The sequence below is a fragment of the Oncorhynchus mykiss genome, chromosome 10 (assembly GCF_057628025.1).
Source record: "Oncorhynchus mykiss isolate SJ-2025 chromosome 10, ASM5762802v1, whole genome shotgun sequence".
NCBI classification, from domain to species: domain Eukaryota; kingdom Metazoa; phylum Chordata; class Actinopteri; order Salmoniformes; family Salmonidae; genus Oncorhynchus; species Oncorhynchus mykiss.
The window spans coordinates 26,570,775-26,584,967 of NC_143031.1; the positions used below are offsets into that span (position 1 = coordinate 26,570,775).

Sequence of the window (14,193 nt, forward strand, 5' to 3'; positions counted from 1 at the left end):
GAGCGTTTTCTATCCAATACTAATGATAATATGCATATATTAGCAACTGAGACTGAGGAGCTGTCCGTTTACAATGCACCTTTTCATCCAAGCTACGCAATACTGCCCCTGCAGCCATAAAAAGTTAAGCACATTGCTTATATTTACAACTGGAGTATAGCCTACCTGGCTGGCATGAAAATAAACCATGGGGCAAAGCGTCCTTGATTCGTTATTTAAGTGCATAGATGACATGTTTTGATACAGGTGCAGAATAATGGTCCATTCTAAATCATGTATTATTGAGTATATGTAAAGACAAGATTATATCAAGAATATTCTGATGGGTGACAATATTAGCCTATCACTTGTGAATTATATAGTATCACTTGTAAATGATGCCCAGCATAAAGTATTTTTGAAACTTATTCGAATCATAGTCACACACCTCATGTAGCTTAGCCCATAGGCCTATATGTTTTTTAATAAGGTTTATATCACAACTAAAGTGGCCAAATAACTTCTAGTGTAGAGCCTAACGTGTGTGTAAGCAGCGAGCGAGTTTCAAGTTTGGGGAAGAACATTTTCACCATAAAAATACACCTTTTATAATGAAGAAAGCATTGCATGCATAATTACATTTGCGGTCACTTTTGATAATGGGATTTTCCTCTAATGGAACATTCACACTTATAGCCTACTACCATGTGCGCATTCCTGCTCTTATAATGTGAAGAACTAGCCTAATAGTTTATCAAAATGTTAAGCAAAACGTTCTGATCTGTTGCGTCAGCCACATTGCATTATGTTTTTTTTAATGCTTGTGGTTGTATGTATTTGGGATCTATCGCATCCCACAACTGTCCCAGACTGTTTTGGAACATTACCTCGAGGCCGACAAGTGCATAGTAAGGGTCCAGGGAAATTGGCAAAATAGGTATTGTAGCCCAAGAAATTGGCTGATGGTCCTCTTCAGCTAGCAGTCCGATATGCTCTAGACAGCTAGCGGGCTGCGGATGGGCCTTCAGGGGACGTCGCGACGGAGGAGCCTGTTGACACCCTTGGGCGGGTTACGTCGGTAGACCAGTCGTGGTGGAATCGGCGGGACTCTGTGTCGGCAGTAAAAGGGGTCCAGGCCAATTGGCAAAATATGTATTGTAGCCCAAGGAGTGGCTGATGGACCTCTTCAGCTAGCCGGGGGATGGGCCTAGCACAATGCTATTTCCAGGCTCACTGGTGCTTGCTTGCTAGGTAGCTGCGATGATTCAGGGGAAAAGGTTCAAAGCTTGGGGTAAGAAACCGGAGATGTGGAGAAAGAGCAGTCCGGTAAGCTCTGGGTTTTTAAATGTTTTATTTAACTAGGCAAGTCAGTTAAGAACAAATTCTTATTTTCAATGACTGCCTAGGAACAGTGGGTTAACTGCCTGTTCAGGGGCAGAATGACAAATTTGTACCTTGTCAGCTCAGGGATTTGAACTTGCAACCTTCCGGTTACTAGTCCAACGCTCTAACCACTAGGCTACCCTGTGCTGTGCAGACTGGCAGGAGTTGACCAGGCTAAGGTTAGCTGATGACCGCTAGCCGTGGCTAACTGACTGTTAGCTAGTAACTAGTTAGCTGGTTAGCTTCTGTTGGGGGTTCTAAAGTATAGAAAATAGCAGATCCATACCACATTGGGTGAGGCGGGTTCCAGGAGAGTATGTTGAAACTGAGGTTAAAATAGAAAAAAATATCTACGGAATATATACTAAGGAAAGAAATCTATTTATACACGGACACAACAAGTCGAAGACATCTGAACTGCTACGCCATCTTGGATAGGGATAGTTATCAGTATGTATTTATTGTGCAGGCTGCTCTCCTACTTTAAATAAAATAATGGGAGGGGAAAAAATGTCCACGTTAGCTACCGCCGCCGACACGACCTTTAAACTTGCCATCGCTAGCACCTTAGGCTGCTGCCCCATATAAATAGTCTTGAAATCACTGGCCACATGGAACACTAGTCACTTTAGTAATGAGTTATACAAAATATGTAACCATCTCATATATCTATATACTGTATTCTATTTTACTGTATTTTAGTCCATGTCGCTCCGACATTGCTCATCAAAATGTTTAATATAATTCCTTTACTTTTAGATTTGTGTGTATTGTTGCGAAATTGTTAGATGTTGCTGCACTGTTGGAGCTAGAAACACAAGCATTTCCCTACACCCACAATAAAGTCTGCTAAACGTGTGTGACCAATACAATTTGATTTGAATAGCCAGTAGAAAGCAGTTCGGCGGTCACATCAATACAGCACTGATTGCCGCCTTATCGACTCGTGCAGCCCAATCAGTCAAACAAAATCGGTCTTGAGTGGCATCAAATCTGCCCAATTAGCTTATTTGCGTTCCATACACCAACTCCTTTTGACACACCCTTTCTCCCATCGCCATATTGGGCTGTGGCTACCCATACTTGACCAGGTTTGAGTCTTAAGGCTGTCATTTGTGTAATTATGATACCTCCTGTGATTTATGAATCAATTAAAACTGATGTAGCTATAGTTTCAATTGACCTCTGGGGGACTGTTAATCAACTCCACTTTAGTTGCCACTGATCTTCGGCACAGTTTTGAGGGAAAAGACATGGCCTCACTTTTTCTTTATTTTTTTTGTTGCGAGAGTACACCTGCTTGTCAAGGAGAAATTGGTGTTCCAGTTTACTGTAATAGCAATTGTAAATTTGCTGTCTCAGCCTGGTTGGATTTCCCAACCGCATACTCATGCGGTCTAGTAAAATCAACTAAGAGAGCGTTAAATTGTGCATTAAAAAGCTGATATGACTTTTGCAGAGATTGTATTGGCGCAGTCCAAAATGCTCCCCTCTCTTAAAAAGAACAATAGCCCTAACTAAAAGTTAATAGGAAATTATTTAAAATGTGTACTCCTCAAATAAACTTCTATTGTATTATTTAAAAACGTTATTCATGATATATTGTCCAAAGGAAATAGCCTACATTGCGGTCTGGTATCAACTCTAGATTTTTTTCTCTAAATATAATTTAATTCTAATTACCAAATTCATTTTATCAGAAAATAATCAAAAATAATGTCATTCTTTCCCATCACAGTTGTGGTATTAGGCTCCACTCCCTTATCTTAGGCTGGAAGTTTGTTAGAGCTCTGTTCTTGCAGATACTGGCTCCAGGTTTTAATATACTGCATACATTTCGTTCAGCAAATAATGTGTTAAAAACAGCTTGGAAATGTGACAAAGTGAAATTTAATTTCTTGTTCATTACTTATTTTCCTATTGGACAATAGAGTGGAGCTCTGCCCTGGCAACAAATGTAGGTTATTTGTCTTATTTGCATACTGTCTTCTGATTGGGCAAGCCAGAGATAGCACACGCCAATCGCACATTCTTCCTGGTGGTAGGCTATGCTAATTAGGTACTGTTGCTGGGGTTCAGAAGGGTGGTTACTCTGTGATTCTGCTACGTTGTGTTGTCTAATGAAAGCTGTTGATAAATGAGTACTTAATGATCTGCAGAATTCCCGTTCACTGTGGGCAGACTGAGATTTCAAAATAGAACTGAGAAGATTTGATTACAGGGCTATAGCCTTGTTTTCACTGCTTGTTTGAATCCGTCAAGTAAAACAACTGATGCAACTGGAATGTCTATTTTAGCTACTACTACTTATTCGCCTTATTCCATTTTAAAATAATGCAGTTAGGAATTGCCCGTTTAGAATATGTTGTGTAAATACGACCATAGATAATCTGCAAGTGGGATTTTTTGGTGTGTGGATAATTTACACAAGTTGTCATTTTTGATTGCCAGGTGCATGTGTACATGCCTTTTTTTTGTTTTGAATTATACATGTATTTACATGTGATCAGACATTAGATTTATACTATGTGTGAATGATTTTAGTAGACAGCTGATCAAGTGTGCTTAGTCAAAAGCACCAATATTATTTTGGAGAATGTGCCAAACCACAGAATTCTCCTAAAAGTAACCTGTGAATAAATGACCAAATTGGTTAAATATTTTTTAGGTGCCTTTTGATCATATATATATATATATAAAAAAAAGTATTTCTGTGATTTGTGTGTAATGTATTTTTGCCTCAACTCAAGATTTTTTTTAAAGCTATGGTCCTTAGTCAGTGGCGGCCATGATTTTAAAATGTTGCTAAATGCATATAGGGGAACCACTGTGAATATTGAATTGTTAGCAAGTTGTCCATCTTCTATGGGATATATTTATTTTCCTTTTGGCTAGCCTAATTCGTTATTGAAGACTAATCACTTAAGTATTTTTAGATGTTAAAGAGATTTGTAAAAAAAATATATAGATCTTAAACTAACAGCCAAATAATTTGGTTAATTATTATTTTATTTTTTAACTCTTATTTTACCAAATAAGTTGACTGAGAAGACATTGTCATTTACATCAACGACCCGGGGAATAGTTACAGGGGAGGGGAGGGGTGATGATTTGAGCCAATTGTATGCTGGGGGTGATTAGGTGACCGTGACGGTATGAGGGCCCAGCATTCATCTGGCATACCATATTGTGCCAGCCCCTCCAAGTATTGTGGACCCTCAATCTTGGTTGGTATCTGGAATAAATGGTAAAACATTTCACTAATTTATTATTTACATTTTTAAAAATCACTCTCAGGCTGTTGTTGATTGATCAAACAGATTTTATGTGCACATTCAGCAGTTAGTCAAAATTAGTTTGGATTACTGAAGTTCGTGATTACCTTGTGCTGTTTAGTCTACGTAATATCTATAATTTTGAGAGATTCCACTGGAAGTTTTGTAGGTATTACAGCATTTTCGTGCATTGTGCCTGTCCATGTCACACACAAAGTTGAACATTTTGGGGATATTACAAGGATGGAGCTGTGAAAGGGATTTTAACCTTAACATGACCATCTGTGCATATTAGTAGGCATGCATTCTCTTGAATACAAACATGCTAACAATTAGCATAGATGCTAGCTGCCTGTTTTTGTAGTAAATGCCACTCTGTTGCTTTCAAACTATCAATGCGAAAAGTAATGTCTTGAACTCAACATTATTTTGTTGCTAAATGGCCAATATCGTTATTGTCCAAAAATTTGAATATACTGTTATTCAAATTTGACCCTAACATGGTCATTGATTGAAGAGTACAATTGTAGAATTTGTGTGGTTGGGGTAATTTGATGCAATGTTCACGCCAATCATTATTCTTTTGGAATAGCTTCTTGATTCAGTGAGGTCTAGTCACTAGTCAGAAAGCATATACTTGATAAAAGCATGGCTGTTAAATCTGCTTTTTTAAACGTTGCTTCAGTCTATCATTTAGAGTTTTTTTTGCAGTGCTTTAATTTCCTTCTCTACAGCAATGGGGAAACTGAATAGTAATTGCAGCAGCAGGGATTAGAAAAATATAATCCAGAGTGATGCGTTGAAAGATGATGTTACCCAGGGATTTAAGGGAATATAGCATTGTGTTCGCTTGTCTCGCTCTCTCGACTATGCTGCCAGAGCAGTATTTGGGAAGGAGTTGTGTGTGTGTGTGATGACGCAGTGGTTTCTCAGTGTGAGGTGGTGGAATGGTAAGTAAAAGGTAGGGAGGCAGGCCTGACTTTGGCTGATGCTCCCATCATGATGCTGAGTCACTAGCCAGCAGACGACCCAGACTGAGAGGGTACACTCAATGAGAGCCTCCACAGCCCCCCTCTAGTCTTTTGATTTCGCCAAGCATGATCAAAGATACCTCCGCCCCTTCAGTTACCCTGACAAAAAAATGAGCTTCATGCACAGAACTCGCTACATGTGCCTTATGTTTTATTTTGCGGTGTAACTGACTGCTGATCATTCCATTTACTTTTACTGGCAAATCTCGCCAGCTAATTGAGAGACCATCCGGAATGTTATCAAGAACATCCGTGTGACAAAAGCATGACTGTGTGGGCTGTGTCCTCTGGGTTTGTACTGTTTGGGATGAAACCTGATCTGAGGGTGAGCAGACCGAGTCGCGCTGCGCTGTAGGACACTTTAGACGCTGACAGGTGCTGCTGCTTTTTTGTGATCTGATTTCACCCTGCATGCCACTGGCCAAGGAGCAACTCTCTGTGCAAAAGGACAAAGAACGTCACAGTTCATCTTTACAAAGCAACTAGGGGCCATTGATTGTGATTTGTAGTTTGTGTGGTGTCTGGGTATGCTAGGATTTCATTTCAAGAGCTATTTTGGATTATAAAACGGGTTGTTTGCATCCTGGATGCTAATTGGTTGATAGCGGGGAGTTATAGCACCACAATCCTCACATTTTCCAGTAAATGCCTGTTAACAGTTCTATTAGATTGATCAATATCCCACAGCCCAGCCAGTCATTTCCCCATGCTACTAGGCTAGTATTTGGTTTGCCTAAACCAGGGCCAACCAAATCTCGCCTAGGGCCCCTAATGCCTAATGAGCTTCCCTGATATTTTCCTGAACTGTCCAATACCTTGCTAATGCATTACAATGACTTACTGCTGCATATACAAATTGTTACACCTTTCCCATATTCAAGTAATTTTAAAATAACATATTAAAGTTATTATCTTTATGAACATAGAGCTCGCCAGCTTGTAGTCCTAGAAACCGTAAATGAGTTACCTCTGGTTCGTTCAGCAATTCATATAGGGAAAATGTAATGGGGGAAAGAATAGGTTTAGGTATAAATGCTGAAAATAAGGTCTGAGGTTAACACAGGCTTATTGGATCTTATATGTTCTATGAGATGTCAGTCAATTAACATGACCTTTTATAACCTATGAAGCCTTTCATGTGCTTAGATTACATAAATGCTTTAAATGTTACATTAGCACAGTGCTTCTCAATTATTTTCTGTTATTCCCCCCCCCCCCCCCCTAGGAAGAAGTAAACATTTCGCCCCCCCCCCCCCCCAACTCTCTGCTGCGACTAAATAGTATAATTTGTGCCTTGATGCCAGTGCTTCTCTGTGTATAACACAGTGTGTCCACTCAGCATTAGGTGAGGCCTTCTTGATGAGTGCCCAAAGTCCTTTTCTCATCCCTGCAATGGTCTGTGCACCATCACTGCAAACACCAAAACAGTTCTCCCACTTTAGCCCATTCTCAGTCATGAAGCAGTCCAGCATTTTGAATAGCTCTTCAGCTGTGGCTCTGTCTCTGACATATTTACAAAAAAGTAGATCCTCACACAGGGAGTTTGTCATGTCAAAACGTACATAAGCGATAAACAAACAGTCTTTGTTGCTCTCAGTTGCTTCATTGAACTGTAAGGCAAAACGTTTGTCTTTGAGTTTATCTACCAGCTGTTCTTTTAGATTGTTAGCAATGTCATTTATACGTCTGGTGACAGTGTCATTGGACAGAGGGATAGTTTTTATTTTTGCAGCACTTGCGTCATCCAGCATGACAGAGACCAGGTCTAATGCTGCAGGCAGTATCAGCTCCTCTGCTATGGAGTGTTTTTTTTTTTGCACTTATGTTTGTCTCTATCTCCGTCTCTCACCGCCTTTCTTTTCATCCCTGTTAAATATTTTTCCATGGTGTCTCTTAAGGGTTTGTTGGCTTGCTAGCAAAGGATAAGTACACAAAATATACAAAAGAATGTGGACACCCCTTCAAATTTGTGGATTTGGCTATTTTAGCCACACCGTGGCACCGTCATAGGATGCCACCTTTCCAACAAGTCAGTTTGTCAAATTTCTGCCCTTCTAGAGCTGCCTCGGTCAACTGTAACTGCTGTTATTGTGAAGTGGATATGTCTAGGAGCAACAATGGCTCAGCCGTGAAGTGGTAGGCCACACAAGCTCACAGAATGATACCTTGAATCGCCTGGCGCGTAAAATTGTCTGTCCTCGGTTGCAACACTCACTACCGAGTTCCAAACTGCCTCTGGAAGCAACGTCAGCCCAAGAACTGTTCGTTGTGAGCTTCATGAAATGGGTTTCCATTGATGAACAGCCACACAGAAGCATAAGATCACCACGCGCAATGCCAAGCATCGACTGGAGTGACGTAAAGCTCAACGCCATTGGACTCTGGAGCAGTGGAAACGTTTTCTCCCTGGAGTGATGAATCACGCTTCACCATCTGGCAGTCCGATGGACCAATCTGGGTTTGGTGGATGCCAGGAGAATGCTACCTGCCCCAATGCATAGTGCCAACTGTAAAGTTTAGTGGAGGAGGAATAATGGCCTGGGGTTGTTTTTCATGCTTCGGGCTAGTCCCTTAGTTCCAGGGAAGGGAAATCAACGCTATAGCACACAATTACATTCTACACAATTCTGCGCTTCCAAAGTTGTGGTAACAGTTTGGGGAAGGCCCTTTCCTGTTTCCGCATGACAATGCCCCCATGCACAAAGCGAGGTCCATACAGAAATGGTTTGTTGATATCGGTGTGGAATAACTTGACTAGCCTTCACAGAGCCATGACCTAAACTACATCAAACACCTTTGGGATAAATTGCCCAACATCAGTGCCTGACCTCACTAATCTTGTTTTTGTGTCTGAATGGAAGCAAGTTCCTGCAGAAATGTTCTAACATCTAGTGGAAAGTCTTCCCAGAGGAGTGGAGGCTGTTATTGTAGCAATGGTGGGACCAGCTCCATATTAATGCCCATGATTCTGGAATGAGTTGCTCAACGAGCAGGTGTCTACATACTTTTGGTCATGTTGTGTAGCTAGCCTGCATAGCTACATGCCAATGATTTTAGCATAGCAACCATTGCAAATAGAATGAACGACCAGCCCGTTTTGCTAACAACTTCAGAATCTCAGAACTAACAACTGGCTTTTGCCCATGCTATATAATATGGTGGTAGAATACAATTCATTTACTCAATATAATAACATTTGTAATATGTTGGCAAGCGGTTTATAGAAGCAATAAGGCCCTCAAACAGCCCATAGTTATTCACACAATAATTCCTGGGTTCTCATTTGTTATTGCTTAACTATTGCTGAGCACACCACTTTAGAATATTCCCTGGAATATTAGGTTTCCTTCATAGGTCTCATAGGCCATGAGTCCAGCCGAGGATCATGGTTTCGTAGAAGGCCCAAAATGTGTCCTCATTCATTCAAAGTTCATTGACATTTTTAAACGCAATGGTATTTGGGACTGAATTTGTACTTTTTCCCCCTGGAGCACTTTTCATCTGCTTTTCTTTAATCAGCTTCTGTAGTTGAGTTACTTTAAGGCCTACTGTATGTCATAGTGCTAAAGAAGTGTTTGTTAGACTTGTTTATATTTTAATCATTTGGGGAAATTCTAACATTTGAGTTACACTGCACATTTCTGTGAGAATATGATGGTGTAGAGAAGGCTATTTGAGGGGTTAAATAACTTTTTCAACCGATTTTCATGTCTCAGTTTATTACACGGCATGCTTTCCTTTGACATCGTTGTGCTTTTATTCTGCCCAATTAATAATGTTGAAGCTATTGCTTTGGGTCTTTTGTAATAGTTTTCCTAATCAATTATTAACTTCAAATCTGGTGCCATGCTTTTTTAGTTTTGGCCATCATGCAGGGATGTGATGAAATATTCTAGTAGTGTACAGACATCAAATCTCTCTGCCATTGTCCTTTTTGTAGCTTTTCTTTTCTTGTCGGAAAGGTCATTGGTGCTTGTTTTTGTGTATATATTTTGGGTCATGTATAGGATGCAGTCTTGCAAAATTGCTACAGCTAAATGGGAAGTGATTGATGGTATATGGAATAATCACTGATGCAATCCTTAATTTATAAGTACCTAGGTGTCTGGCTAGACTCTAAACTCTCCTTCCAGACCCATATCAAACATCTCCAATCGAAAATCAAATCAAGAGTCGGCTTTCTATTCCGCAACAAAGCCTCCTTCACTCACGCCGCCAAACTTACCCTAGTAAAACTGACTATCCTACCGATCCTCGACTTCGGCGATGTCATCTACAAAATTGCTTCCAACACTCTACTCAGCAAACTGGATGCAGTTTATCACAGTGCCATCAGTTTTGTCACTAAAGCACCGTATACCACCCACCACTGCGACTTGTATGCTCTAGTCGGCTGGCCCTCGCTACATATTCGTCGCCAGACCCACTGGCTCCAGGTAATCTACAAATCCATGCTAGGTAAAGCTCCGCCTTATCTCAGTTCACTGGTTACGATGGCAACACCCATCCGTAGCACGCGCTCCAGCAGGTGTATCTCACTGATCATCCCTAAAGCCAACACCTCATTTGGCCGCCTTTCGTTCCAGTTCTCTGCTGCCTGTGACTGGAACGAATTGCAAAAATCGCTGAAGTTGGAGACTTTTATCTCCCTCACCAACTTCAAACATCTGCTATCTGAGCAGCTAACCGATCGCTGCAGCTGTACATAGTCTATTGGTAAATAGCCCACCCATTTTCACCTACCTCATCCCCATACTGTTTTTATTTATTTATTTTTCTGCTCTTTTGCACACCAATATCTCTACCTGTACATAACCATCTGATCATTTATCACTCCAGTGTTAATCTGCATAATTGTAATTATTTGCCTACCTTCTCATGCCTTTTGCACACAATGTATATATAGACTCCCCTTTTTTCTATCTACTGTGTTATTGACTTGTTAATTGTTTACTCCATGTGTAACTCTGTGTTGTCTGTTCACACTGCTATGCCTTATCTTGGCCAGGTCGCAGTTGCAAATGAGAACTTGTTCTCAACTAGCCTACCTGGTTAAATAAAGGTGAAATAAAATAAAAAAATAAAAATAATTTAAGACTTGCTCTGATATACAAACGCAGTGATTTATTCAAACCACAATTACATCATTTAAGTTGTATCATTTATGTTAAGGAACACAGTAGCAAGGGTTCACACTGAGAACTGAGAATGGGGCCTTGTGACAACCTATTGAATGTGTGTCGATCAGAAGCTAACATGTCCCTCTCTTTCAGGAGAAGAGACTTCAGCATGCAAACCTTCATCTGTCCAGCTTGCTCCCTTGTTTTCGTTCCACGCTTCTGGGCTTCTGATGGCTGCTCCCATTCCCCATTTGCACCAGCAGTACAGTGAGCAGCACCAACAGACTACTGACCCGTCTGTGCCGGCTCTGCCCCACAGCGAGCAGGCGCAGCAGTCTATTGCCAGCCAGGTACGCTAGGTACAGCTACACACACCATATACAGTACACTCATACATACATTGATACAAATACACACACACACAACCTTACGCATACACCAAAACACACTCGCACACAGTGGTGCTAACCCCAAGCCCTGCGGCCTGTGGCTTCCTTTACACAACACTGCTTGCTGTCCGATTTTCCTAGTAAAAGGCACTTAAAAATATATCCTGACCCGCCGTGAACACGGGTTATTCTTATCGTACAGGCAACATTATGGCCTGCGTGTCCAGGACAGTGGACTAATAATAAACAGGATGATTTCTCACTTGATTTTATTACTGACGACAGTCATGGCTATTACCAAAATAATCTGCAGGGTGCTGTCAAACACGCCCATGACTTCAGTGGCTGCTGCCCATGTGTGTTTTTCTGATATCAGGCCCTCCTCATCAAATTCTCCTTTATTTAAGCAGAGTCAGTGCTGTAATACCTGAGTACGGAATATAAATGTATATGAACACAGTGTACAAAACATTAAGAACACCTGCTCTTTCCATGACCAAGACTGACCAGGTGAAAGTTTTGATCCATTATTGTCACTTCAATCAGTGTAGATGAGGGGGAGGAGACGGGTTAAAGAAGGAATTGTAAGTCTTGAGACAAGACATGGACTGTATGTGTGCCATTCAGAGGGTGAATGGGCAAGACAATAGATGTGTGCCTTTTTAGCAGGGTATGGTGGTAGGTGCCAGGTGCACAGGTTTGTGTCAAGAACTGCAACACTGCTGCGTTTTTCACGCTCTACACTTTCCCATGTGTTCCTAATGTTTTGTATACTCTGTTCGTAATGTTTGGTAAACTTGGTGTACGTGAGAGTGATGGTGTGTATAGACATTATGTACCGTATATGACTAGAAAAGGTGTGTACAGCAGTAGTTGTATAGGATGAGACTTGACTAGAATACAGTATATGCACTGAGTATACAAACATTAGGGACATGCATCTGTAGAAGTTCGTGAGGGTCTTAGTGGCCAATAATACTTTTTTCCAGCCTCCTGAGGTTGTAGAGGCTCTGTTGTGCCTTCTTCACCACACTGTCTGTGTAGCTGGACCATTTCAGGATGTCAGTGATGCCGAGGAACTTGAAAGCTTTCCTCCCTCTCCACTGCCGTCTCGCTGATGTGGATGGGGGCGTGCTCCTTCTGCTTTCTTCTGAAGTCCACGATTAGCTCCTTCATTTTGTTGAGGGAGAATTTATTTTCCTGGCACCACTTCACCACGGCCCTCACCCCCAAGCTGTAGCCTGTTTCGTTGTTGGTAATCAGTCCTACCACTGTTGATTGAGTTGGAGACGTGCGTGGCCACAAAGTCATGGGAGTACAGGAGGGGGCTAAGCAGGCACAGATGTTGGGCCACCCCCCTGTTGAGGATCAGTGTAGCGCAAGTGTTGTAGCTTAACTTCACCACCAGGGGTTGGCCCGTCAGGAAATCCAGGACCCAGTTGCAAAGGACGGGGTTCAGACCCAAGTTTATTGATGAGCCTGGCGGGCACTATGGTGTTGAAGGCTGAGCAGCATTCTTACATAGGTATTCCTCTTGTCCAGACGGGATAGGGCAGTGTGTAGTGCAATGGAGATTGCGTAATCTGTGGATCTGTTAGGGCGTTATGCAAATTGTAGTGGGTCTAGGGTTTCTGGTACGATAGAGGTGATATGATTCTTAACTAGCCTCTCAAATCACTTCATGATGACAGAAGTGAGTGCTACAGGGCTACATTTTTTTCCCTTCTCTTTAACAGAAGACCGTGCCTGTTTCTAAACTACCTCATCAACATTATTTTTGAAAGATAGCTTTTTGTCAATCCAGATGACCAAATATTTATAAGTGGCGACACAACAATAAGGGCACCATCCAAAGTACGTATGAGGCAGATACATTTGTACCTGATTTAGAAAAATAACCATTTAGTACCAATTTCAGTTCAAGAAAGGCTTTCTGCAGGGAAATACAGAGCCTGGTCAGCTTTGGGGGTAATGGCATACACCACAGTCATCTGCATACAAGTGCATTTAATTTTTTATAAACCAATTTTGCTAATGTAAATAGTAAAACGAACCAAACCAATAATCGATCCCTGTGGGACACTGTTCTGTCCTTTTAAATAATGTCATGCATAGCAACATTTGCCACATAAACAACAGATGCAGGTGAGTGTGTGTGTGTTTCTGAAACGGTGATGTTCTCTGTGTTTGGTGCGTCTGTGTTTTAAGGTGACCCCTGATGTTGTCATGTTACAGAGGCGCATGCCACAGTGCTTTCGCGACCCGTCCTCGTCTCCCCTGAGGAAGCTCTCTATTGACCTGATCAAAACCTACAAATGCATCAATGAGGTAAGTTCCACCACTCTCCCTCCGCCACACACTACACCTGTACCTGGAACTCTGGTCGCTCAAGGCCAGGGCTCGCACAAAACATACACTGAAGGATTAATCACTACTCAAATTCAAATTTTTGTAAATAACACATCTGTTAAGCCTGAATAATATAAAATCAGGCCTGCACTGATCACTTGAAGATTTGAATCGAATAGTGACAACATCCCATGCATCTCAGCTTGTACTGCATAGTGGTGGTTAGGGCCTACCTTTTAGCAACTACTTCCCAGGCTCCGATGGGAGGTGGGTAATCTAGTAACATGGGTAATCTAGTAACAACACCATTTTGTTGGCAGGTATACTATGCAAAAAAGAAGCGGAGACACCAACATGTCCAGGGCGACGACTCCAGTCACAAGAAAGAGAGGAAGGTCTTCAACGACGGCTATGATGACGACAACTACGACTACATCGTCAAAAACGGGGAGAAATGGATGGACCGCTACGAGATCGACTCCTTGATAGGCAAAGGCTCGTTTGGACAAGTGAGTCACATGACATACATGTATTGTCAACCACCAGGGGAGAAGTTACCTTTTTGCAGAAACTCATCTGGTATTGTTTCAACCACCACCAGGCCTTTAAAGGGCTAGACATGGTCCTTAAAATTGACCTGACATGTATGTTTTCAAAAATGATACAT

At 41.5% G+C, this 14,193-nt stretch overlaps 1 protein-coding gene across 26 annotated transcripts in view; it reads left to right on the forward strand.

The window, feature by feature from the left end:
- LOC110533558 (dual specificity tyrosine-phosphorylation-regulated kinase 1A) overlaps positions 1-14,193 on the forward strand; it is a 56,280-nt gene that overhangs the window by 32,398 nt on the left and 9,689 nt on the right. For 11 of the 26 annotated variants that reach the window (XM_090186226.1, XM_090186228.1, XM_090186229.1 and 8 more), the window contains 3 exons: positions 10,942-11,138; positions 13,413-13,505; positions 13,847-14,035. In XM_090186226.1, coding sequence (XP_090042352.1) covers positions 10,942-11,138; positions 13,413-13,505; positions 13,847-14,035 — 479 coding nt within the window. Of the gene's footprint in view, positions 1-10,941; positions 11,148-13,385; positions 13,506-13,846; positions 14,036-14,193 lie in introns of all 26 variants that reach the window. The other 15 variants (XM_090186223.1, XM_090186224.1, XM_036989967.2 and 12 more) reach the window with 3 other exon arrangements.